Below are 27,390 nucleotides of genomic sequence, written 5' to 3' on the forward strand. Positions count from 1 at the left end.
TCCTACTTGCAAAAATAGTCCAGATGTCCAGTGATGAGTTCTAGCTTAGCCTTTTTTGATGAACTAGCATAGCCTAACAGAGAGCACATAAAACAAAGAATATGTCGTGAAACACTATGAATGAATGAACACAAGACCGTAAGGGAGAGAAGGGAGTGTCAAGAGCTGCTGTGCATTTGCTCCCCTAACTAGTTAACAATAGTATTGAGATGCCTTCCCTTCCAAGAATAAATTGCTGGTGGAACCATTCTTTTAAAATTAATAAATAAATAAGTCATTAAATGAAACATTTGTGTGCGTACAGAAAACTTGTTGGATGCTTCCCATGTCAACATTAATATAATATCCATATGTCAACTCCCTAAATAATATTTAATATTTTGTTTCCACATTTTCTTATCATTTTCATCTTGTTGGCAATCAAACTTGTGAGGGAACAAAATCCCTTTTAGTTTTTTTTGCTTAATTACTTAAGCTTTCAGAGTTTAAAAATAAGAGGTGAATAAATGAAGCCCAAGGAAAAGAAAATATTATATTATTTTGTTAGAAAAAATCAAAAGACACCCAAGAAGTTTGAATAGTTTTTCCAATCTGCAATTATATATTTATAAATACTTCCACATTAATTACTTTTCTTTATTTATTACTAATTAACAAATAATATCTCTATGAAATTTCCCTGTTTGTACTTTTTTCTTCTAATCAAATAATTAGTTAAACATAAATTTAGTAGTTAGATTGAACATATAACTTTCAAGTGTGCTCAAAATTATAAAGTAATTGCTGCCAGTATATTAATGTGACTTTTACATACGTTGCAATTATCATTTATATTACTTAGTAAATGTTTTCCAAAATAATTATCTCAATCCTCCCCATTCGCTCCCTTAGCTTTCATCTCAGTGTTAGTGTCAGCCTAGCAAAGTGTTTTCGTTGGTGTTCTTTCTAATCTTTAAGCATTTCACCGCTCCCGAGAAATTCCCTCTACCCCTATCATACTCTAGCTTGGTAGTTGCCACCACTTGTCAAGGGTTGAACCCTGGGATTTGACAACAAACTTAAAAAACCACCTACAGACGCTTTACGTCAAATCATTCTGGATAACATTTGCATCACCTATTACTAGCACAAAGTTAGTTGGTGCTTATTTCTTGGATACCATCACTGCTTCTTCTCTGGAAAAAGAAGTTGACCATAGGCCATCTACCTCCACCGTCAGGCTTTTGCCCATTGCGAAGAATTCCCCTACTCCCAGAGGAGTTTGGGTAGTGTTTCAATCCGAGTGAAGATGATCATCCTCTTGGACCAACTACTGATCATCACCTTGGAAAGTTATTGCCTCACCAACTAGTTAATCAAACACGCTTCTGCCATGTTGGGTTATTAGAAGCCAATTAAATTTAACAAGTCTCTTATGCAATAATGACGTATCAAAGGAAATAACACAACTAATTCTTTTATGCCTTAATCAAGGGCACTTGCCATCTAAGGCCCAACCTCTTCCTTTCATGACACAGCCTGCTACAAAATTGAAAGAGACAGAATATGTACAGTTTACTCCAAAATGGATCAAATTACAAAAAACACAAACAATAAATGAAGAAAAACACTCAAAGGGAAACCAACACATATCATGTTGTCTAGTTTAAATTCCATTAATATAGCCTCAGACAAACTGTTGATGACTTCCAATTCGCTGCAAGTGTATGAAACTGTACAAAGAAAAAGCACTTAGCCTAGCATCTCAAGATTTGCCATATTTATCAACGTATCCCTGCAAATTAAAAATTAATGGTCAAATTCAGGAACAAATTATGTTCCCAAGATTGTATTTTCTAGTATATTTTGTTTCTAGATTCAAGACACTTACCTCAACAAGTTTTGTAATTTTCGAACCAAATGAAGAGAGATATTGCTCTACTAATTCCATGGTGGGTGGAATTTGGTGAGACTGTAAGGTGCTAAGAACCTTGTCAACCACTTTTTTTACTATCATGTTGTGTGCATCTTTACTGAGATGACCATCACGCCATTTTGGTTTCAACAATTCTTTAACCAAATCTATAAGAGCAGCACGAAAATGTCTCTGTGCTTTTGATTCTTTGTGCACATTTCCATCCATCTTAGGGACAACATCCATTTCATTGTCCTGTCTAGCCCTGCTCAATTTCAAGTCCTTTCTGTGTCTTGAACCATCATTTTGATGACTTGAAGCATGCTCATCATTGAGCTTGCGCCTTTTTGTAGTAGTATCATTGGCATGAGAGGTGCCGCAGAGATTCTCTTCTTTAGGCATTCTCCCATTTTTCCAGTCAACAGAAGTTCCTCCTGTATCTGCCTCAGTAGCAAGTGAATCTCTTTCAATTGCATGGCAACTTTTGTCCAACACATTGTCATAAAATTTATTATGAGAAGATACAGAAGTCGTATCATCATTACATTCTGGTCCCAGGGTCCCAGGTAATACAGAATCACCATATTTCTGCAGATGTGATTTGTCCATGATGGATGTCCCATGACCATAGAGAGAAATGTTAAAGGATTCATCTCCTATCTTGGGTGACTCAGTGCTATCACGAAGAGGGTCATACTGGCTTCCTGGAGATGATATACTCATAGGAGGGATAAAAAAAGATGGTCGGAAAGGTACAGAAGGCTCCCAATCATTTGAAGAAAATTTTGTTTTATGCTCAGCAGAGCATAACGGTACATTGGTTACAGGTAAATTTTTTGATTCAGAAGTAGGGAAGGGAGAAGAGAATTGCAGCAAGGAAGATGACCTAGAAGCATGGCACTCTTTCTCACCATCCAAAAGCTTTTGAGAACCAAGATGACTTATACTGAAAGAGGAAAAAGTAAATGGCGATGAAGATGCTGTCCAGGTAGAGATAGAGTGAGATGGCAACATGCCAGTAGTTGGAAGAGAAGTGTTTGAGGTCAAATTTCGAGAATGGCTCCTAAGGGGTAAAGTAAAGTCATTGTGTTTATGTTGGCTCCGAACGCTAGCCATTTCCTCCATACTGCTTGAATGAGAAGAGAAAATCCCACTGTGGTAATTCCGAGACAACAGATCAGAGCCACTTGAAGAAAACCCATACTCAGGAAGCAAGCTGTTCCTTACCATAGAACTTCCTGTGCCGTTTGAAGAAGCATGGTCAGCAGGCCAATTTAGTGTCTGAATATCTCTTCCTACATCCTTAAACCTTGAGACAAAGCTAGGATCATCTTTAGATGAAGGTAATTGCTGGGAGTCAGGGGTAATGCACAAAGATGAATCCTCTTTCTTAAGCAATGGAAGCTTATGTTGTCCATGAAACTCATTCCACCTTTGGCTTTCTCCAAGATCCTTAGGCAGGATTGTTTCTAGATGTGAAGAACTATTTCCAACTGAAGAAGCCAGTGGCTCAGGAAAACCAGGTGACATTGACCTCTCACTAATCTCTCTCAAACCTGTTACAGGAAATGGTGCTTATCAGAATCGTCATAGCAGAGAAGGATCTTGAACATCTATACTCCACAAGATAATGATATACCTTCATCAAGCTGAGCTTCTCTTTTCCAATTCACAGAAGCTACATCTGCCTCATGCTTTTGGGTAGTACTATTCGAATCACCTTTTTTTATATGAAGAAACCTACATGAACTACCTTTGATGCACCACCCTTTTGCAAAAAAGTCACAAATAACCGCCGGGCAGTCGTTTCCATCTTTAATCTCAGCACCAGGGGACAGACCTCCAGTCCTTGTATCAGGAGCAGCCAATCTGGAAAAACCTAATGGTTAGTAGGAACTGGCTCAAGTGTTATTTTTTGAAATTGGTGTCAACATCCCACCACAAAAGAGAAGATAAGCAGTTTAAGCCAACACTTTGGTTGTATGATAGGAAAAATCAAGAATAAATTGCACCAGACCTTGATGCCAGTCGCTTTTTGTCATCCCCTGATTGCAAGTCAATTTGCTTCATTTCCTTGGAATTCATCACACCGTTGGCCTCCTCGACTGAGTGACTACTCATTGGGATGGTATCAGTCATCTCATTTCCATTGATGCTAGAAAGAAAGCTGGTATTAGCATTTAAAATCTCCTTGTTACACAAATGAGCCTTGGTATTGGAATGCGATTCACTGTGGTCTTTAGAGGCCTTCTCTTCTGGAAGGGCCTCAACACCTTTCCCATCAACCTTATCTAGGCTTCTGCTGTCCTCAGCAGTACCCAGATCTTTTCCTGATTTTATGTTCTTCATATCCTCATAGTTCAAACCTGATTCCTCCTTTTTTGCTGTCAATGGCTCATTTGAAGGACTAGAAAATATGAAATTACCACCACTTTCTTTCACAGCACCGGTGTTAAATGGGATCTTCACTTCAGCCTTTTCTAGAGTAGAATGCCCTGATCTCAATTGCCCATCATTCCCCTCAGACTCCATATTTTGACTAACATCTACATTGAAGAAAAGCTAAATCAAGATATAGAGAAAAACAATCCTCCTATCTAAAATAAAAGCTCAGAGCTGGTATACATTTTTGGATAATAGATTAGATCCTAAAGGATGACTCTCAAGTTATGAGTATCGCTATAGAAATGGAATACGTATATAGGATAGATAAAAAAAGAAATGCATATATAGTCAGAAAAATCTTTTAAAACATAGATGGCAGGGATGCGAGTGATAAGTAAACGTTGATTCTATTTATAAGTGACAAATGGCACTTCTCCCCCCATAAAATGAGGTAGAGTGAGGTTATGGGAACTTAACTGGTGAGTGTGCATCTTGCTAATCCAAAAAATAATAATAATAATAATAATAATAATAATAATAATAATAATAATTTATGTTCTATAGTAGCACTGTTTACTACTCCATCCCATTTTGTTGGTTGTTTATTCCATTTAAGCATGTCCCAAATTATGGTTCTCTTTGAAAAGTCAATATGCAACTTTCCCAACTTATCATTTACTTTACTCAAAAAGTCAATACCTTTTTTTATTACTTTTATGTGAGCTTAAATTAAAACAGGTTGTTTTGGAACTTATACCTTTTTACTTGAAAGCAGTGCATTAACAGATGTTTCCTTAAAAAGTTGATTTTTCTAAACAATAACTCAAAAGAAAATGAAAAGAGTGTATCCCTAGTGTATGGGAAGTATACAAATGATACTCATTAAAGGAAAACGGAAGTTAAGATATAAAATTTTAGAGATCCAAAAAAGACAAGGAAAAGAACCAACCCTTAATTGTGCTCATTGCATGAAAAATTAATCTTAGGAAAAGTTGCCAACAAGCTCTAGCTCAATTGGCATTCTCCTCTACTGGGTGGATGGTGAGGCCATGGGTTTAAGACCACTGGGGGAGTGTGTGTAATGTACCAATTAACTAAAAAAGTAGTCTTAGGAAAAGTGACTTCAATATAACCACTGCAAGCTCAATTCTATTAAAAGACCACTCCTTCCAACCGCACAAAAGAACTTGTTCGTGACAACCAAATCTATGAATTTCTTAGACCATCTTGTATACCTAGCTAAAAGGGGGGGGGGGGGAGAGAGAGAGAGAGAGAGAGAGAGATTCATGCAACCCTTGCCTCTATGCACTCAATTGCAAAGGCCCTATCTCCTTCATTCCACCAACTCCCTCCAATGGGTTCTAACCCCAACCTCCTTTTACCTACCAACCAAGTTCCACCCAATTAAACCCTTCACCTTAGCCTCCTACCCAGCCTTCTCACACCATCCATTCCTTTCTCCTACACACTTCATTCCCAACCAAGCAAATTCTGCCCCCAACCTCTTCACCCCATCCCCTCTACCTTTCACCACAAATCTCTTCACCACCACATGTTCCTTTGATTAACCAGATGCCACAGGTTCCTCTACCCGCAAAAAGAACCCAAAGACTTTGTAGCAAAAGAACTTCAGTTCCTAAGGAGGAGGTCAAGTTGTGTTAATGTTAGCATTGCCACTTATTATTATTATTATTATTATTATTATTATTATTATTATTATTATTATATTAGCCTTAAGGGGCATTTGATTTGCCGTAATGTGATAAACATTACAACCACATTACCGTAATGTGAATATTAGGGTGTTTGGTTTGTTTATTTGTACACAACATTACGGTATTGTAAGATTCCTAAGAATTTCACATTACCATAAATTTTAGTAATTTGATTACCTTATTAAATAATGTTAATCTTATATTACCTATTTATGGAAATGTGATAATTTTTTCAATTGACAAAATTGCTTAGGCCACTAAATTTTGATTACAAAATTGTCTTGGATATATTTCTTTATTTCACGATCAGATCAGAAATGTCTTTTTTTTTTTTTAAGTAAAAAGTTTATTGATATAAAAAAAAAAGGTTAAACACCCTAGTACACAGGGAGTGTACAAGGGGTCAAACAATCAAGAACAAAAATTACAAGAATCTAAGAAATCAAGAAATGATATAAAAGATTGGTTTCGCAAGGCAGCCAACCAATCTATTAATGTTCTATAGAAAAATAGCTCCAAGTATGATATGAATCTCTCCTTATCTTTAAAACACCGACTATTTCTCTACCTCCAAAGGCACCACAATAAGCAATGGGGAACCATAAGCCATATATACCCATTTCAATGACAGCCAAAACTACCTTCCCAACATGCTAGAAGCCCCACTACAGATTATGGCATAACCCAGCTCACCCCAAACAAACCGAACACCATAGCCCACATATCCATTGCAACCGAACAATGAAGAAAAAGATGATCAACCGATTCACCATTACACTTGCACATATAGCACCAATCCAATATCCAAACCTTCCTTCTTCGTAAATTGTCAATCATTAAGCATTTCCCTAAAGCGACAGTCCAAACAAAGAATACTACTCGAGAAGGAATCTTCTAATTCCAAATGTTTTTCCAAGGAAAGCAATAGTCATTAGAGCACACTAAGAGATTGTAATAATCCCTAACCGTGAAGCTCCTCTCTCTATCAAATTTCCAACACATCTTATCCTCACCAAGCCCTTTCACCGACGCACCATATATGGTATCTATGAAACCGGCCAGTGCCTCTAGTTCCCAAGCATGCACACCCCTAAAGAAACTTACATCCCAAAATAGGATTCTGATATCAAACTTCATAACCTCATCCACACTAACCTCTTGATCTCAACAAAATCTAAACAATTCAAGATAGCTGACTGCAAGAGATGTTTCACCACACCAACGGTCTTGCCAAAATTTCACCCTAGACCCATCCCCAATATCATATAGAATGTGGCAAGAGAAAGAAGGTCATCCCTGATTAATATTTTTCCACAAGCCAGCACCATATGGACCATTAGTAGGCCTAGTACACCAACTATCCCATGCACAGCCATATTTCACGACTATCACTTGCCTCCAAAGGGCAGCCCTCTCCATCCCAAATCTCCATAGCCACTTCCCCACCAGAGCTTCATTAAAAAGTCTTACCTTTCTTATCCCCAAACCACCCAAAGCAATGGGAGTGCAAACAGTAGCCCATTTAACCAAATTGAATTTTAGTTCATCACCAATGCCACCCCATAAGAAATTCCTCTGAAGTTTCTCAATTCGGTTAGCCACAGAAGCAGGAATAGGAAATAAAGATAAAAAATAAGTGGGTAAATTAGAAAGAGTGCTTTTAATTAAAGTGACTTTACCTCCCTTGGATAAGTACAAACGTTTCCATCCTGCTAATCTCTGTTCTATCTTTTCCAGAATTGGGTTCCAAATTGTCTTATCCTTGAATTTAGCTCCCAAAGGAAGGCCTAAATATTTCATTGGAAGGGTACCTTGTTCACAACCAAGGACATTCAACAATAAGTCAAGATTAGGCACCATACCAACAGGAACCAACTCTAACTTGCCCAAATTTATTTTTAGACCAGAAACAGCCTCAAACCAAATGAGAATCATAAGGAGAAACAAAACCTAATCCAAATCAACATCACAAAAAATTAAAGTGTCGTCTGCAAAGAGCAGATGTGACACCTCCAAAGATCTTCCGTCTAAACAACCTACACCAAAGCCTGACATGTGACCATCATGGACAGCCTTATCCAACATTCTCCCAAGGGCTTCCAACACCAAGACAAACAACAAAGAGGACAATGGGTCACCTTGTCTCAACCCCTAGAGCTTTCAAAAAACCCACAAGGAGAGCCATTTATTAAAATAGAGAAGCAAACTGTAGATATACAAAAGAAAATCCACCACCTCCATTTAGCAAAGAACCCACTCCATTCTAATAATTGCATAAGAAAACCCCAGTTGACATAATCAAAAGCCTTCTCAACATCTAATTTGCAAAGTATCCCTGGCAAACCAGTTTTCACTCTACTGTCAGGGCATTCGTTAGAAATAAGCACAAGGTCAAGAATTTGCCTGTTCCTCACAAAAGCATTTTGAGAAGAAGAAATTATATCTTCCATGACCGTGCGAAGTCTGGTGGCTAAGACCTTAGCAATGATTTTATAAACCCCCCAACAAGACTAATGGGGTGAAAATCTTTGATTTCAATTGCTGGATTTTTTTTAGGGATGAGAGTGATGAACGTTGCATTCAAGATTTTCTCAAACTGACCTTTAGCAAAAAAATGGTGAAATACAACCATAAGATCAGTTTTAAGAATACCCCAACATGCTTGGAAGAAGGCCATTGGAAACCCATCCGATCCTGGCGCTTTGTCACCATTAAAATTCTATATGACATCAAAAACTTCTACCTCCTCAAAGGGTCTATCTAGCCAATTAGCATTATCACCGGATATCCTAGGAAATACCAAGACTTCTGGAAAAGGTCGAACAACTTGTTGCTCACAGTATAAATTCATAAAGAATTGAGTAATACAATCAGCAATCATACCTTGATCAGAAGACAAGATTCCATCAACCATAAGGCTCTCAATACCATTGTTTCTTCTATTGGAATTAGTCATTCTATGAAAAGATTTGGTACTTGCGTCCCCCTCCCTCAAGTGTAGCACCCTAGACTTCTGCCTCCAACTAATCTCTTCTAAAAAAGTGAGCTTTTCAATCTCGGTACAGAGATTAACTTGTTCTAACTTCTCCTCAGCTGTTAAAGGATGAGTCTCCTCTCTAACATCCAAGTCATTCAATTTGTTCCATAACTGCTATTTCTTTAAAGTGACATTGCCAAACTCCACTTCATTCCATTTTTTTAGATCCAACTTCAAAGCTACCAACTTCTTAGCTACCAACTTCTTAGCTAGTATAAAACTAGGATTGCCTTGGAACAAATAGGATGTCCACCAGGCTTTCACTTTATTAACAAAATTCTCTGCCTTCAACCACATTTTCAAAACGAAAAGGAGTTCTACCTCTCCAATGACTCCCCCCCTCCAATAGAGTGAAGTGATCTGCCAAAAGCGGAGAGAAAAGAAACCGGTCTATTCTAGAGGCAAAGGAATTGTTGGACCAAGTATAAAGGCCTCCTTCCATAGGTATATCCATCAGCCCATGAAGTGAGATAAAATCTGAAAATTCATACATAGCCCGAGTACAAGTTGTAGCCCCTAGTATTTCCAATGGGAAGCGGATAATATTAAAGTCACCTCCTAGGCACCATGGCACATGCCACCAACTAATCAGCCCTATCAGTTCCTCCCACATCTTCCTACGCCTCATGTTCGAATTTGGCCCATATAAACCTATAAAAGCCCACTCAAATTGATCGCCTACATATTTAAATCTACATGAAACAGAAAAGCGCCCTACTACTTCTTCCACCTTTTCCACTGCCCTCTGATCCCACATCAATACAATACCTCCAGAAGCACCTTCTGAACCCAAGTACAACCAATCTACATATGGACAGCTCCATATACTTCTAACAATTCCTCTAGTAATCCATTCAAGTTTAGTCTCCTGCAAACATACAATAGCAAGTCTCCATGCACAACAAATTATGAATCTGAAGTCTCTTCCCAACCTCATTCAATCCTCTGACATTCCAAGAAATCATCTTCAAGTTCATTTAGGAACAGAAAGAGCCCGCTCCCTCTTAATACCACTACACCTAGTTGAAGTAGAACCATAATTAATCGAGCTAAATAGACCCTTTAGCTCTCTTATACCTTTCACTCCAGAACTCTTCAAATCACGTGCTTTTTTTTTCCAAAGCAGCCCTACGGTGTAATTCAACCTCAACAGCCAATAAAAAGGTGGTTGCTTGATTTTCCAAACCTTCTAGGGACGTGCCCACGAAGTTATCAAACCCTTTAAATCTGCTTTGGAACCACTCAGAGTAAGCTTCTCCCCTCACTGGATTCTCCACACCCAACACTTCCTAACCTTCCATTGCCAAGGGTAGAGAAAAGACCAGTGGTTCCACAATTAGAGGTGACAAACCCCCTACATTAGGTAGCTCAGCAAACTCTGACCAAGTGTTTGAGATTCAATCCTCCACAAGTACTTCATTCCCATCAACTTGGGTTGATGACACCTCCACGACATCTGAACACTTCAAAGGGACCAAGGCCAATTGGGTTTGCTCTTCCAAAACCTCTATGACTTCACCTGGCCGATATTTCACGATCGGAAATGTCAAACCCTAGTCTAACCTCTCTCTCTCTCTCTCTCTCTCTCTCCAAATTCAAATCCTTGCGTGGTGAGGATAGTCCAAACAACAATGGAGGCTAAGGAGAGAAATTTGGGTCCAGAGATTAGGGTGTGAAGCATGGTAGAGAATCTGCCATTGATTTTATTGAACATGGCAACTGAGTTGGGTCACCAAGTTAACCACTTCCACTTGCAAAAGACAAGGATGGCTATGCAGATCTACAAACCAAACCCTAATCCTACTGCGATTCTCCTTTGGCATTAGGAATCAAAGCAAGGAAAAAGCAAACATCAAGTTATCAGAGGCAATGAAGCTGAAACGGAGAGATTTAGGCTGTTAGGAAAAACAAAGCAAGGAGATAGGTACAGAGGCCATTGACTGAAAGTTGAAGCAGAGAGCTCAGAGATAGAAACATAGTAGTAGAAGTTAGACCTAGAAAAGCGTTTTGATTTTTTGACTTTGTGATGAAAACAAAATTTTGTTTTTTTTTTGTGGATCTAAAGCTATTTGGTTGGTGAGAAAGTGTTAGAAAGTGAAACAAAATTTTCTTTAATTGTTTTGTGGTTATTTGCTCGTGAATATGGTGTAAGTGTTTGATTGGAAAGAAAGTGTAAGAAAGTGAAAGAAATTTGTTTTATTTTTGGTGGATCTGAGCTGTTTGGTTGGTGAGAAAGTGGAGGAAAGTGAAATAAAATTTTGTTTAGTATTATGTAGTTTTTTTTGAAGGGGTTGAGCCTTGGTGCAACGGCAGGTGCCTCGTTTCTACCAGATTGATGCAGATTGGTTAAGGGAGAAGAAAATATTTTAATATTTTATGTTGTTTCATCTTTCCTAGTGGAATTAGGATTTATTTGCTTTTAAAATATTTTCTTCTCCCTTAACCAATCTACATCATCCACTAGGAAAGATGAAACAACATAAAAAATTAAAATATTCTCTTCTCCCTTAACCAATCTGCATCACAGACCCCGTAAAATTTGGAGTTTTGTACATTGAGTAAGACCCTTTTTGGTTATTTTGTGCTTTTTAATTAAAAAGTAAAATTTTGTCTAGTTATTTCAAATTGATTTTTTGGAAATTTGTTATAAATATTGTAATGATTACTATGAATCTTAGGAACCAACCAAACAAAGCAATGTTACATTCTTGGAAGTTAGAATGTGATGGAAATGTAACTAATGAATCAAACCAAACACTATAATATTATATTCCTACAATGAGATTCCAAGAATCTAACATTACAAACGTTACGCGAACCAAACGCTGGCCATGGGCGTTACGCGAACCAAACGCTGGCCATGGCAGCCCAATACATACACACATATATATCTTATGCCCAATGCATACTCACATGTTATGAGGGGCTTGAATAGACACATAGGTTTAAGAATAAAGACAATATGTCTTATGCCTTATTGATATATATATAAAGGAAATTGGTTTCCCTTCCATAAAAAAGAAAAAAGAAAACAAAAGTGGAGTCTCAGTGTCTTTCAATCCAATCCAAGAGACATTCTTAATACCCTATGAACCAATAATGTGCAATTAGGGATGGCAAGGGGTGGGGCATGCCAAAGTAGGGATGGCAAATATAACCCAACCCGCAGGTACCCAATCCGACCCGACCTGTTACACAATAGGGTCGGGTTTGGATTTTAAAAATCAAACCCCAAACGTGTTCGGGTCGGGTCCAGGTTTTGTGCATACCCGGCCCAAACTCAACCTGTATACATATATAATATTAAAAAAAAAATTTAAACCCTTGTAGCAAAGATGAAACAGAGGGAGTCTGAGTTCTCTACTTAGAAAAAGAAAATAAAGGGAGGTGGGAGGGGTTTACGAGAACTACGGAGCTTATTTAGTTCTGTTAATTATGACTCTTCTTCAGTTAGGACTTGCAATGTTAGTAAGGGGAGGACTTTGATTGTGTCTAAATGAATTTGAAGATTTTATCTTGGAATGTGAGAGGGCTGCATGAAAGGGATAAAAGGCTTCAAATTAAGAACCTTATAAAAATGTGGCGAGCTGATATCATATGTATACAAGAGACAAAGATGGAATTGATTATTAGGGGATTTGCTAGAAGTTTATGGGGTTGTCACTATGTGGATTGGGTGTACTTGGGTTCTTTGGGCACTTCAGGAGGGATTTTAGATTTGTGGGATAGTAGATAGTGGAGAAGTTAGAAGAAGCTGTGGGTCACTACTCAGTTTCTTGCAGATTCAAGAATGTGGGTGACAATTTTGAATGGGCATTCATTGGTGTTTATGGTCCTCATGTGGACAGGGAGCGTAGATTGTTGCGGGAGGATTTGTCGGGTCTTCATAGTTGGTGGAACATGCCTTGGTGTGTATCAGGGGTTTTCAATGTTGTTCGCTTCCCAACGGAGCGATTCAGGGCTGTTAATTTTACTCGAGCAATGCATGACTTCTCAGATTTCATTTCTTTTCTGTGCATTTGTTAGATATCCTTATGGCAAGTGGTATACATGGTCCAATTCCATCTCTGGATCCAAGATAGATTTTTTCCTTTTTTCTCCTGATTGGCAAGATCATTATCCCAATATGTCACAGAGGAGGTTGGCTAGAGTCTTATCTGATCACTTTCCAATTATCCTGGAGGGTGGTGAAATTCAGAAGGGACAAAGACCTTTTGTTTTGAGAATATGTGGCTCTAGGTGGAAGGTTTTGTGGGGAAGGTGAAAGATTGGTGGGATTCTTATCAATTCCAAGGTACACCTAGCTACAGAATGGCCATGAAATTAAAAGCCCTGAAGGCAAACTTGAAGAAGTTGATTGAATTGGAGTTTGGAAACGTGGCTGTGAAAAAAATACAACTGTGGAGTGATTTGAATGCTTTGGATGCAAAGGAGGAAGTGATAGTTCTATCAAAAGAGGAGAAGTTAGAGAAGGCAAGGCTTCAAACATAATTTAAAAAAATCAGCCTTTTGGAAGAGATTAGATGGAGGCAAATATCAAGAATGCTCTACTTGAAGAAGAGGGACAGCAAGACAAAGTTCTTTCATCAAATGGCTAACTCACATAGAAGAAAAAATGCAATTACTAATCTCAAGGTTGATGGGGTACTGCCTTCTGATCAAAAAAGTATAGAGGATTGCATTATTCAGTTTTATAAAAATTTATTTACGGAACATAAAGTCTATCGCCCACATCAGGATGTGCTGAATTTTCCTAAAATCTCTGATGACAAGGTTGGCTGGTTGTTGAGGCCTTTTGATGATGTAGAAGTTTTTGGGGTAGTTAAAGACTTTGAGGGGGATAAAGCTGCGGGCCCAGATGGTTTCCCTATGGCTTTTTTCCAAGCTTGCTGGGATGTTATCAAATCAGATCTTGTGGAGCTTTTTCAAGTTTTTTTTTAGAGAGGTTAGTTTGAGAAAAGTTTAAATGCAACCTTTATCTCCTTGATTCCCAAAAAGTCAAATGCAGTTGGGGTGAAAGATTTTCGGCCTATTAGTCTGATAGGGGGGTTTACAAAATTATTGCTAAAGTATTGGCTAATAGGTTGAAAGAGGTGATTGGGGATGTTATTTCGGAGTATCAAAATGCCTTTGTTAAGAATAGGCAGATTCTAGACTCATGTCTCATTGCAAATGAATGTTTGGACAGTAAGCTAAGATCAGGAATTCTGGGGGTGTTATGCAAGTTGGATGTGGAGAAGGCTTATGATCATGTGAACTGGGGTTTCCTAATGTGTATGCTTAAGTGGCTCAAGTTTCCAAAAAAATGGAAAAAATGGATTTTTTATTGTATATCCACGGTCAAATTCTCAGTTCTGATTAATGGAGCTCCATGTGGTTTCTTTGAGAATTATAGAGGCTTATGACAAGGTAATCCGTTGTCTTCATTATTATTTGTTGTTGTTATGGAGGCAATTAGCACAATGATGGATAAGGTGGTGACGGAAGGTCGATTGTCTAGATTTAGTGTGGGTACCTCCATAGGTGATCACTTACCGGTAACTCATCTTCTCTTTGTAGATGATACGTTGGTTATGTGTGATGCTGATATCGACCAGATGTTGTTTTTGCACTTGATTTTGTCATGGTTTAAGATTGTATTGAGATTGGAAATTAATTTGGATAAGTCTGAACTAGTTCCTATGGGAGTGGTTCCAAATTTTGAGATGCTAATAGATGCGTTAAAGGTAAGGAATAAAAAACATCTAAAGAGATAGGATTACATTACATGTAGGCTGTTTAGGGGCTGTGTGAGGCCTGGCTACCTCGGATTAGTCACAAAATTGTGGTTTTTACTCTGTTGATATGGGAGGTTCCATTTTCTTTTTCGTGGAGTCCAAGACCTTTGAGTTCTCTGTTGAGGAGGGAGGAACTTATTTTATGTTACGCATTTTTGAGAGAAACCGAGATTCTCTCCGATCAGTTTTCATGGGCAAAGAGGGTGCAAAACGTCTGCTAACTATTGTGGAGGATCTCATCTCTAATGTAACTACTGGAAATTTTGCACGAACATTTAGAGAGGGTGTCAAGGTATTTATCTTGCAATTAGGTTCCAATCCTCATGGCAGATTTTTTATGATCTCGGAACTTGTCCATGGCCGGCGGAAAGGCTTTATCGTGGTGCTAGAAGGTAAATTGGGTAGTGGGTGGAGAGGGTTTGGGCTACACTTGCGGAAAGTCATTGTTCCTGAGTCGAAAATCAGCACCCAACCACAAGCTGTCTTGAAGCAGACAGTGGAGAAGTCCAAGTCTCTCTTGATGGCAACGGCGGAGACTGATCGGAGAGGGCATGGTGGTAGCAAGAAAGGAAAGTCATTATTGCCAAATTTTCAAAATTCAAACACAACAAACTTGCGCAATCATACCCATGATTCTCGTGAATTAAATGCTGAAAAAGATCTTGCGAGGTCTGAGGCTAAACTTCCGTTTGAAGTCCACGATATAAATGGCAGAACTGTATCGCTGGAGATCTCCATGGGTTTGGAGTGTGGGCCGGATGGTAGGTGGCAGGTTCAGTGGTCCAATGTTCAGGAGGTTATAAAGCCCAACCCTTCTATGAAGTCTATAGCTCCCTTCAAACCAAAGCCCAAGCCCAAACCCATACAAGTCTGGCGGCCCAAACCGACACAAACCCATCTTCGTTCTTTATCAACTGAAGAGACCCAACACTCTGGGAGTTCTGTACCTTCGGTTACGGTAAGTAATGAGAGAGAATCCCGAAGCAGTATCGCAGTGCTTGCTACGCCGATGCACCCTCAAGTTGATCCTTGTAGCTTTCCGACGATAGCCCAGTCATTGAAGCTCGCCGATGACGCCGATATTGATGTCGATACGGGGATTCTGGCTCGACGGGGCGTGATCGAGTCTCTTGGCTCGACGAGGCCGATGAGCAAGCAACCACCTCGATGGCGAAGACACTTTGCGAGACATCCGATTGTTACTTCAGGAGCATTCCGGCAATGTTATCAAGAAATGGGGGAATTCAGATCAGTGGGTGCTTGAATTGAGAGATGGAAGGAGAGTGGCGGTTCCGATACAAATTTCTCTGCCACCGAGTGAAGTCACAGAGGTTCTAGAAATGCAAAAACAGCTGGCTTTGGTTCCATTGAAGTGTTCAGACCCTTTGGAGGTGTCATCAGCTCAGTTTGAAGGGGATGAAGTAATTGTGGAGGACTGGGTTTCGGACACATATTCGGAGGTTGCTAAGTTGCCTAACGAAGGGGGTTTGTCACCTATAGCCGTGGAACCGCTGGCCTTTTCTTTACCATTGGGCATGGAAGAAAAGGAATTTGTAGGACTGAAGAGTCCAGTAAAGAGGGAATCTTACTCTGACTGGTTTCAAAGTAAATTCAATGGGTTTGATAATTTCCTGGGCGTATCATTAAAAGGGTTGGAAAATCAAGCAACAAATTTCTTGCTAGTTGTTGAAATTTGAATTGCAACGTAGAGGTTTGCTTTGGAGATTAAAGCACGTGACTTGAAGAGTTCGGGGAGTGAGAGGTATCGAGAGCTAAAAGGTCTATTCGGTTCGGTTAATTATGGTTCTACTTCTTCTAGGCGGAATGGTACTAGTAGGGTGCGGGCACTATACGTTTCTAAATGAAGTTGAAGATAATTACTTGGAATGTCGAGAGGTTTGAATCGGGTTGAGAAGAGGCTTCGCATTCGTAATTTATTGCGATCATGGAGGGCGATATAGTATGTTTGCGGAGACCAAACTTGAGTGGATCACTAGAGGAATTGTTCGAAGTATATGGGGCTGCCCATATGTTGATTGGCTTTACTCCGGGTTCTCAAGGTGCTTCGGGGGTATTGTTTTGATGTGGGGATCGAAGGGTGGTGGAAAAAGTAGAGGAAGCAAAGTGGGGTATTTTTCTCGTTTCGTGTAAATTTAAAAATGTTGGGGATCAATTTGAGTGGGCGTTTCAGGGTGTCTATAGGCCTAATTTAAACAAGAGGCGGAGGAAAATGTGGGAGGAGTTGGCGGGGCTAATTAGTTGGTGGGATGTGCCATGGTGTCTAGGAGGCGACTTCAATATAATCCGCTTCCCTTCGGAAAGATTGGGGGCCGAAAGGCAATACTCGGGCTATGTATGAGTTTTCGGATTTTATCTCTCTCCGTGGGTTGATGGATATAGCTATGGATGGGGGCCTTTATACTTGGTCTAATACTTCCTCCGCTTCTAGAATAGACCGATTTCTTTTCTCTCCACTTTTGGCAGATCACTTCACGTTGTTCTCCCAAAAAAGGCTTTCAAGAGTTCTTTCGGATCATTTTCCAATTTTGTTGGAGGGGGAAGTCATCGGAGAGGTAAAACCCCTTTTCGTTTTGAGAATATGTGGTTGAAGCCGGAGAATTTTGTTGATAAAGTGAAGGTTTGGTGGGCATCTTACTTGTTCCAAGGCAATCCTAGTTTTATTCTAGCTAAGAAGTTGGCGGCTTTGAAATTGGATCTAAAAAAGTGGAACGAAGAGGAGTTTGGTAATGTCACTATTAAGAAACAAGATCTATGGAACAAATTAAATGATTTGGATGTTAGAGAAGAGATTCGACCTTTAACGGTGAGGAAAAGATAGAACAAAATAATCTCCGTACGGGTATAGAAAAGCTCACTCTCTTAGAAGAGATTAGTTGGAGGCGAAGTCTAGGATGTTGCAATTGAGGAGGGGGATGCAAATACCAAATTTTTCCATAGAATGGCTAATTCCCATAGAAGAAATAATGGCATTGAGAGCCTTATGGTAGATGGAAATTTGTCTTCCGATCAAGGCATGATTGCTAATTGTATTACTCAATTCTATAAGAAACTATACTACGAGGAGCAAGTTGATAGACCATTTCCGAAGTATTGATATTTCCAAGGATATTCGGTGATAATGCAGATTGGTTGGATAGACCCTTTGATGAGGCAGAAATTTTTGAGGTAATAAAGAATTTTAATGGTGACAAATCGCCATGGTCCGATGGGTTTCCTATGGCTTTCTTCCAAGCTTGTTGGGGAATTCTTAAACCTGATCTTATGGCTGTTTTTAATCATTTTTATGTTAAAGGTCAGTTTGAGAAGAGTTTGAATGCAACATTCATTACTCTCATCCCTAAAAAAAATGCAGCAATTGATGTTAAAGATTTTCGCTCCATTAGTCTTGTTGGGGGCGTTTATAAAATCATTGCTAAGGTCTTAGCCAATAGGCTTCGCACAGTCATGGAAGATATAATCTCAGCATCTCAAAATGCTTTTGTGAGAAACAGGCAGATTCTTGACCCTGTACTTATTGCTAATGAGAGCCTTGACAGTAGATTGAAATCTGATTTGCCAGGATTACTTTGCAAATTAGATGTTGAGAAGGCCTTTGATCATGTAAAGCTCGGAGATTTCTTATGCAGTTGTTAGAAAAGGGTGGTTTCTCTGCTAAATGGCGTCAGTGGATTTTCTTTTGTATATCTACAGTTCGTTTCTCTATTCTGATAAATGGCTCTCCCTGTGGGTTTTTTGAGAGTTCCAGGGGGTTACGACAAGGAGATCCATTATCCCCTTTGTTATTTGTATTGGTTATGGAAGCCCTTGGGAGGATGTTGGAAAAGGCTGCCCATGATGGTCACATGTCAGGCTTTAGGGTGGGTTCGAGGGAAGATCATTGGTGGTGTCTCACCTTCTGAGGAGATGATACTTTGATTTTTTGTGGTGCTGATTTGGACCAGATTCTGTTTCTCCGTATGATCCTCATTTGGTTCGAGGTGGTTTCTGGCTTAAGGATAAATTTGGGCAAGTCAGAATTGGTTCCTGTTGGTATGGTGCATAATTTGGACTTATTGTTGACTGTTCTTGGCTGTAAACAAGGTACTCTTCCGATGAAGTATTTGGGTCTTCCTTTAGGAGCCAAATGCAAGGATAAGGCAATCTAGAACCCAATTCTGGAAAAGATGGAACGGAGATTAGCAGAATGGAAACGTCTGTACTTATCAAAGGGAGGTAGAGTCACTTTAATTAAAAGCACTCTATCTAACTTACCTACTTATTTCCTATCTCTATTCCCTATTCATGTTGCTGTGGCTAACCGAATTGAGAAACTACAGAGAAATTTCTTATGGGGTGGCATTGGAGATGAACCAAAATTCCATTTAGTTAAATGGGCTAATGTATGCAGTCCCATTGCTTCAGGGGGCCTTGGGATAAGGAAGATAAGACTTTTTAATGAAGCTTTGCTTGGAAAGTGGCTATGGAGATTTGGGATGGAGAGGACTGCCTTTTGGAGGCAAGTGATAGAGGTGAAATATGGTTTGTGAAGGGGTGGGCTGGTGTACTAGGCACGTTAATGGTCCATATGGTGTGGGTTTATGGAAAAATATTCGTCGAGGATGGCCTTCTTTTTCTCGCTATATTCATTTGATGTTGGGGATGGGTCAAGAGTGAAATTCGGCAAGACCATTGGTGTGGTGAGACTTCCCTTGCGGTCGGTTTATCCGGAATTGTATAGTTTTTGCAGAGACAAGGAGGCTAGTGTGGTGAGCTTATGAAGCTTGATAATGGAGTTCTCTTTTGGGATGTAAGTTTCTTTTGGGGTGTGCATGCTCGGGAATCAGAGGCATTGGCTGGTTTTATGGATACTATTTATGGTGCTTCGGTGAAAGGATTTGGTGAGGATAAGATGTCCGGAAACTTGATAGAAAGAAGGGTTTTATGGTTAAAAATTATTATAGTCTCTTAGTGGGCTCCAATGATTGTTGCTTTCCTTGGAAGAGTATATGGAAACGAGAAAATTCCTTCTCGTGTTGCTTTCTTTGTTTGAATTCTTGCTTTGGGGAAGTGCTTAACGATTGACAATTTACGAAAAAGGAAGATTTGGATATTGGATTGGTGTTACATGTGCAAGTGCAATGGTGAATCGGTTGATCATCTTTTTCTCCATTGTCCGGTTGCAATGGATATGTGGGCAATGGTGTTTGGATTGTTTGGAGTTAGCTGGGTGATGCCACAATATGTAGTGGGGCTATTAGCGTGTTGGCAAGGCAGGTTTGGTAGTCATCGAAATGGGCATATATGGATGACTGTTCCACATTGCTTATTGTGATGTCTTTGGAGAGAGAGAAATAGCAGGTGCTTTGAAGATAAGGAGAGATCAATTTCAGACTTGAAGCTATTTTTCTTTAGAACCCTTAGAGATTGGTTGACTGCTTTGCAGAACCAAACATTTTTATCATTTCTTGATTTCTTAGATTCTTGTAATTTTTGTTCTTGATTTCTAAGTACACAGGGAGTGTACAAGGGTGTTACATTTTTTATATCAATAAACATCTTACTTATCAAAAAAAAATAGATGTGTTGGGTTGTAAGCAAGGCTCACTTCCTATTAAATATTTAGACCTTCCATTGGGTACAAAATGAAAAGAAGGTGTTGATTCTAGATTGGTGTTATATGTGCAAAAGTAATGGAGAATCAGTAGACCATCTTTTACTACATTGTCCTATTGTTTATGAGTTGTGGTCTATGGTGTTCACCTTGTTCGGTATCCACTGGGCAGTGCCAAAGACTATAGTTGAGCTCCTTGCTTGTTGGCAAGGAAATTTTGGTCATCATCGTAATGGTGTTATTTGGATGGTCGCCCCTCATTGTTTGATGTGGGGCATTTGGCTGGAGAAAAACAACTGGTGTTTTGAAGATTTTGAAAGGACTAGCTGATTTAAAACTTTTCTTCTTTAAAGAGAAGAAGAAGAAGAAGAACTTATCAACAAAAAAAAAACTTTTCTTCTTTAAAACTCTATCAGACTAGATGTCTATCATAGAAAGTCATTCTATTTTTTCGGTCTATGATTTGATGGAGGCTTGTAATTTAAGTATTTGATTATGTTGGTCCCCTTCTGTATACGTCATGTATACTTGGGTTACTTGTTATTAAGTTCTTGAATAAAATTTCCTTTACTTATCAAAAAAAAAAAAAAAAACTCGAGGAAACTCAATTTGAGAGAACTATCCCCACACCAAACACCATGACAAGATTTTACTATTGATCCGTCTCCAATATCAAACTGAACATAACAAGAAAAATTAGGCCATCTACTTCAGATAGATTTCCATACACTTACCCCATAAGGACCTGGGTCGGACTTAGAGCACCAACCTCCCCCCTGACTTCCATATTTAACCCCTATTACCCTTCTCCAAAAAGCATCTCTCTCAGTCCCAAATCTCCATAACCATTTTCCCAACAAAGCTTCATTAAAGCATCTCATATTTATGATCCCTAACCCCCTAGACTGAATAGGAGAGCATATAGTAGATCCCCTGTTGCTTGTGCTTTTTTTTCCCTCTGTATTTTGACTATTTTCTTTTCTTCTCTCAATGAAGTTATTACTTATCCAAAAAAAAAAGGGGGGGGGGGGGGGGGAGAGCATACCGTAGACCAATTCACTAGATGAGTTTTCAAATCATCTCCCATACCACTCCAAAAAAAATTTCGTTGTAGTTGTTCTAAAAAATTTGCAATATCCATTAGCATAGGGAAGAGGGAAAGAAAATAAGATGACAAATTAGATAAAGTACTTTTTATTAGAGTAACTTTATCTCCCTTAGAGAGATACAACCATTAGAGAGATACAACCATTTCCAACCTACTCATTTCCTTACCACCTTCTCAATAATTGGATTCCAGATTGATCTATCTTTAAATTTTGCACCCAAAGGAAGACCTAAATACTCCTCCCAATAAACTCTTACATGTGTATCGTAGTCAATGACCACCTCTCACTGAACCTTCTCTTCCATCTAGAGATTCGCTTACTAGTTCTGATTCTCTTCCTATTGATTTACACAAAGGTACACAGACGTGTACCTCTCATACTACTTCTCAATTTGAATTGTATGTACATTTATTTCCATCACTTCATGTTTTTATCTCTTTTATGTCTTCTATGAGTTCTATGGTTATTCCAACGTCTATCGAGGAGGCCTTGTCTATTCTAGTATTGAGGCAAGCTATGGAAGAAGAGATGTGAGCACTTCATCAAAATGACATATAGGACTGAGCTAATCTTCCATCAGGGAAATCTTGATAGGTATATTTTGTGAAGAAGAGATGTGAGTGTAAAGACTCCTATGGATCAGGGAAATCTTGATGGGTATATATGTGTTAGATATTCTATAAGAAATAGGCCTGTTAGGTTCTACACAGTAGTGCATAGAGACTCCTATGGATCCCAATGTCAAACTGTAAGTAGATCAAAGAGAGATGTCATCACTTGATTGGCAAGCTAAACTATCTCACCATTACAAGTCCAGATTTATCTTTTGCAGAGAGTGTTATGAGCCAGTAAATGGCAGCTCCTTGCCTTCCATATTGGGAGGCAGTTGTACAGATTGTAAAGCACCTTAAAGCACATCCAAATTATGAAGTATATAGCTAATGGTCATCTACAAGAATAAGCATTTGAATATCCAGATCAGGTAGGATCACCTTCAAACAAAAGATCTACCACTGGATATTGTACCGTTTTTGGGGAAACTTGGTCACTTGAAAAGTAAGAAACATAGTATTGCACTGTGTCCCAATCTAGCACAAAGGATGAGCATGGAGCCATGCTCATACAACATGTGATGAGCCATAATTCATAGGTGGAAGCCTATTAGGTATAATGTGAAGGGCCAGGTAAGGATAAAAGTGAAACACGTCGAATTGAAGTTTCACAATGTAATGGGCCGAAAGAAGATGGAGTTAAGACCTCAAAGGCAAGAAGCCCACAAGCGTCAGTAACCAAATGGAGGACCTCATTTATATTAGGAGCTTACCAACCTAACCCAAAAGTCAATGTTGTTACATTGCTCAAGAGGAATTCGACATCTTCCAAGGAGTGGAGAATCATCTGCAACTGTGGGAAGTGAACTTATCATCAATGATTGAGGATGGGATGAGTATTGGAGAGAGTTTCTCATAGCCAGGCGTAGTTTTGCAGCTTTTGCCTATGGTTGAAGGAACAAATATGCTACCAGTGATTCCCATGAAGCCGATGGTGGGGTGGATACTACCAATGATGTAGATTTGGCGAAGGAATTAAGGCGTGGGAGACACGTATACCTCTTGGATCAATGTCATTGGGATTAGATTCAGGCTTCAAAGGTTGTTAGAGAAACTACAATGCTAATGCCGTTCTGTAGAGCAAGGTCACTCTTCCTAATTCAGATTTTTATTTTCTAGATTCTACTAAGGTTCACAAAGGGGATTTGACAATCAATGGGAATGTTGGACCCACTCCCACCACAAAGTTGGCATTGAAGGTGTGTCAACAGCAAATGAAGGGAACTCAAGGAATCAATCGAGCCGAATCTCTTACATGTGATAACAATTGTAAACCCCAATATGGGAATCAAAGAAGGCAATAACAAGGGAAGCATCAGAGTGGATTCAAAAACAAATTAGAAATCTTAGCAAATCCCTAGGAGCACCAGTGGATGGATTTGAGGAGCAAGCAATAGCATTGCTCAAAATAATCGAGATGGTGTGCAATCCTCAAAAGATGCGGCTATGAAGTGTAAAATTGTTTCTCAATCTGCCAAGGCGTTAGGGAATTCCAAAATATTGAACCCTTAGAGAAGAACGATGCATGCAAGCAAGAAATGGTCAAAAGATGTCATCAATCCAAAGCTGTTAAGCCTACCAATTCATTTTCAATGAAGATTTGAATCATCTCATGGAATGTATGAGGGTTGAATCACTGCTCCTAAAATCACCAACCAACAAACAGCTACATAGACCTCAAAAAACAAATAAACAAAAGCTATACATACTAATGTTTATTCCCATAACAATGTTGTCATTATCCTACTTTTACAGTCTTTATATCCTACAGTATTGGCATTAGCAATCAGACTAGTGTAATAAGTACTTGCATGAAGTAACATCAACCATACTGAAAAGTCCTAATAAATTAACAAATGAAAGAAAAAAAAAAAAGGTCAACTTAACAAAAACCAACCGTGATGGATGATGAACAAAAGAATATGGGTGCAAAGTAATCATGTCTTCATAAGTCTTTGTGCTCGTTTGGGACAGCTTACTTTCATTGTTTATTTAACTTGAAAAATAAGCCAAACAAAAGACTGGCCCTTTCACTTTCCAAGGCACAAGGAAGGGGTGGGGGGGGACAAAAAACCCTCATAGACAAACAAACGAAAAAACCCATACTACACACTATCAAACATTTAAGAGCTCCATAAATCCATCACATCATCCATCCTAACATCACCAATCATCCCAAATTCACTTGACCTTAATATCCAAAGATTGAATGGAAAAAACTTCAACTTAAAAACGAGGCAACATGGAGTTCTCCCTTCCTGCAGACTTTCATCAAATTAACTTAAGTTCCTCTCCAAATAAATAATCCATCTCCTACCCAAAAATAAAAGACCTTATTTCACCCAAAGGATGTCCTCTCAATTAAACTCCTCAAGACACTCAATATAATAATGCAATAATTAGCGTTCTCCACGAAACCAAAAACATCTTCTTTGAATGTAAAAATAAAGGCCGAGTTTAAATGATTATGTACTGCTTACTTGTGACTCACAATATATCATTGATGCTTAAATGTACACAGTCAATGACATTTCTTGGGAAGCATTGAGCTTCTTGGAACCACTTTCCCAGAATCCCTCAACCTTTGAGCTAAACTTTCTAATATTTCGAACATACTTCAACCAAACTGATCATCCTATTTACAACAAGTGAACCAAGTAAAATGTTGATATCTAAACATGTTTAGCTCTAGCAATTGGCTAATTTCAGAGGGATCAGACTGAATTATACAAGTGAATCTTTAAAATCCCATGTTCACAAATGATTACCTCACTATCCTTGTTTGCTACACCCAAACAATGAAAGGTAAATCAAGCAATACAACAGTTAAATAACTTTAATTGTAGGGCCGCAAGATACATTTCCACTTAACCTCATTCCGGCCATTCTTCACTGCAAAAAACTTACAGACTCACCATGTAATGGAGCACTTAATCACAACTAAAACTGCTCAACAACTAAATCTAATTATATCTTCTTGAAATAAAAATACCGTTCCTGATCAACAAACACCACCCAGGAATGTATTACTAAAACGGTTTGCTCAATGCATTTGACCCCCAATTACATCAGTCTTTCTTAGTAAAATTTAGGTTAGACCAAACTCCAAAAATTCACTAATTCATTTGATTGTTCAGTTGACTGCATATATCTTCCTGCAGTGCAGCATGCATTGTTTGCTTGAGGCAAGGAATAATAGAAAACAAGCTTCTGAGACCCCAACTCACATGGGAATCATACACAGGTATCCAAAAGAAAAGAGCCAGACTTCAATGAAGATACTAACAACATCCCATTGACTTGTCCCACCTGTTCCATCGCCAATCACCTTAAAATTAAACTACTCTAATCCAAGATGCACCATAAGTTAAGCCTAATGGCTAATAGAGCATTCCAACACCATATTTTTCCCACCTTTGGATTGCCAGTAACTCCTATATCCTCCAATACAAAATCTAAGTAAAATTTGCTAAACAAATCAAATTACTATCATCATCTATGCCTAATTTAATTCTAGAAGCTAATTGTTCTTATCCAAACCGCTATATATTTAAGTTTAATATATAGCATTTACCCCTAAGCCCTTCTCTTTACCTCTCTTCTCTCAATATCACAAAATTTCCAATATGAAATACAATCATTCATTGACCATATTAAAGCGAATTTTCTCACAATATAAAAATGCACGTAAACACAAAAAAATTTATAGCATGAATCAGCAAAAATAGAAAAAAAAAAAAATTTGAAAAACAAAGAACTAGAATCAAAGAAAGCATCAATGACAAGAAGAGTAGGCATAATCAATGCGTATAGACAACAATATCAGAGTGATTATCTTAATGCAATATGAAAATTAATCAATTTATAGATTAAACTAACCGTTGCGATCTTCATCGGCGTTGATTCGCGAATCGGACACATCCATCTCCACCTCCTCCTCCTCCTCCACTACTTCTTCTTCTTCTTCTTCTTCATACTCTTCAACTTCTTCGTATTCTTCAACCTCCTCTTCTTCCTCTTCTTCTTCTCCTTCTTCTTCTACTTCTTCGTATTCGGGTTCTTCAGGATCGTCGTTATCGGAATCGGAGGCTGCGGCGGGGGCGGGGGCGGGGGCGTGGACCTCGCCGTCGTGGGAGGGAGGCATTGGGATGCGGCAGAGTGTGTGTGGGTATTTGGTTCGGACAATAGATGATTGATATGATTATGATTATGATTATGATTATGGGCAGAGTCCTTCTCTCTTTGTTTTTTTCGCGAGGAACGGGCGCTGCTGATGCTGTGCTTTGAGTTGAGTGGCTTCCGAGTCGGACTCGGACCTTGCTCCTATGTGTGCGGGGCCCGCCCCCGCTACTGCCTCCTACGCGTTACACAGCGCGTCGATGACCTCTTTCTCTTTTTGGGTTCCGGTGGGTCTTGGAATACTGGGATTACAGGTTATGTCTAACATTTTTTTTTGCTGAATCAGGTTATGTCTAACATATTCTGTGCGTACAATATCTTTGTAATAAATTTTAGGTTTTGTTATCAATTTCTAATTTTAACCTATTATTGCTTTCAAAATTATAAAAAAATAAAAAACTTATTATTAAAAATTACTTTTTTTTTCCACCAATAACAACAAGTGACAACTTAACATCTAAAATTTTTGTAAAAATATTGTGAACAAAACATTACACCTTATAATATGCCTATTACTACTCAAACTCAAATCGGTAATTAAAGGGTGTAATTTCTTGGGAAACCCGAAGATGTCATAAGGACCCTCATGGGCTTTTGATTAGTAAAGTAAACCTGAAAAAATAAACACAACTAAATAAATTTATTGAAATTTATGCTAATAATAACAATCAAAATAGGAGTGGAGCAAATAGTTATAAAATACTTTGAGAGTACAATAAATGTGAACTATTCCTTCTCAAATATTATTAGGTTCTACTAATTAAACTTATAGTGAGATTTACAATTTGTGAGAGAGGTGAGTAAGTATTTATCGCACTCTCGAAATATTCTATAATTTTCTAAGTAAGACATGAATGAAATAAAACAAACCAGAAGTATAAAGTAAACTTGCACATTCACGTGCATAATTAAAAAAACAAGTGTAATTCCCATAAGGTCATTTGATAGTTGTCTTTGTGTGACTTTCAAAGGTTTGCAAGTGATTCAAGAAGTCTATGCAATCTTGTGGTCATTTTGAAAGTTTTGGGGATCCTTTAAACATTTTGATTATTTTAAGGATATTTTTTATCAT

General features: G+C 38.6%; 1 protein-coding gene across 2 annotated transcripts; it reads right to left on the reverse strand.

Moving 5' to 3' along the window:
- Positions 1 to 1,433: 1,433 nt before the first annotated feature.
- On the reverse strand, positions 1,434 to 26,590 carry LOC142636747 (protein FRIGIDA-ESSENTIAL 1). Of its 2 annotated transcripts, XM_075811032.1 has the most exons (6): positions 26,019 to 26,590; positions 7,674 to 7,805; positions 3,912 to 4,440; positions 3,534 to 3,763; positions 1,871 to 3,450; positions 1,434 to 1,774 (listed from the first exon to the last, which is right to left on the reverse strand). In XM_075811032.1, exons 1-6 carry the CDS (start codon positions 26,281 to 26,283, stop codon positions 1,745 to 1,747), a joined length of 2,766 nt encoding a protein of 921 aa, XP_075667147.1. In that variant the 5' UTR covers positions 26,284 to 26,590; the 3' UTR covers positions 1,434 to 1,744. The 2 variants fall into 2 exon arrangements, with proteins under 2 accessions (XP_075667147.1, XP_075667149.1); XM_075811034.1 differs by lacking the exon at positions 7,674 to 7,805.
- Positions 26,591 to 27,390: the final 800 nt, after the last annotated feature.

Source organism: Castanea sativa, chromosome 5 (assembly GCF_040712315.1).
Source record: "Castanea sativa cultivar Marrone di Chiusa Pesio chromosome 5, ASM4071231v1".
Lineage (NCBI taxonomy): Eukaryota > Viridiplantae > Streptophyta > Magnoliopsida > Fagales > Fagaceae > Castanea > Castanea sativa.

Bases quoted from the DNA above. Each gene is read 5' to 3' on its own strand.
- LOC142636747 (XM_075811032.1), bottom strand. From the start codon at position 26,283: ATGCCTCCCTCCCACGACGGCGAGGTCCACGCCCCCGCCCCCGCCCCC. The intron at 3,764-3,911 runs GTCTGGTGCAAT...AGGTTTTTCCAG, and splicing joins AAAAAGCGACTGGCATCAAG to ATTGGCTGCTCCTGATACAA. The intron at 1,775-1,870 runs GTAAGTGTCTTG...TTTAATTTGCAG, and splicing joins AAATTACAAAACTTGTTGAG to GGATACGTTGATAAATATGG.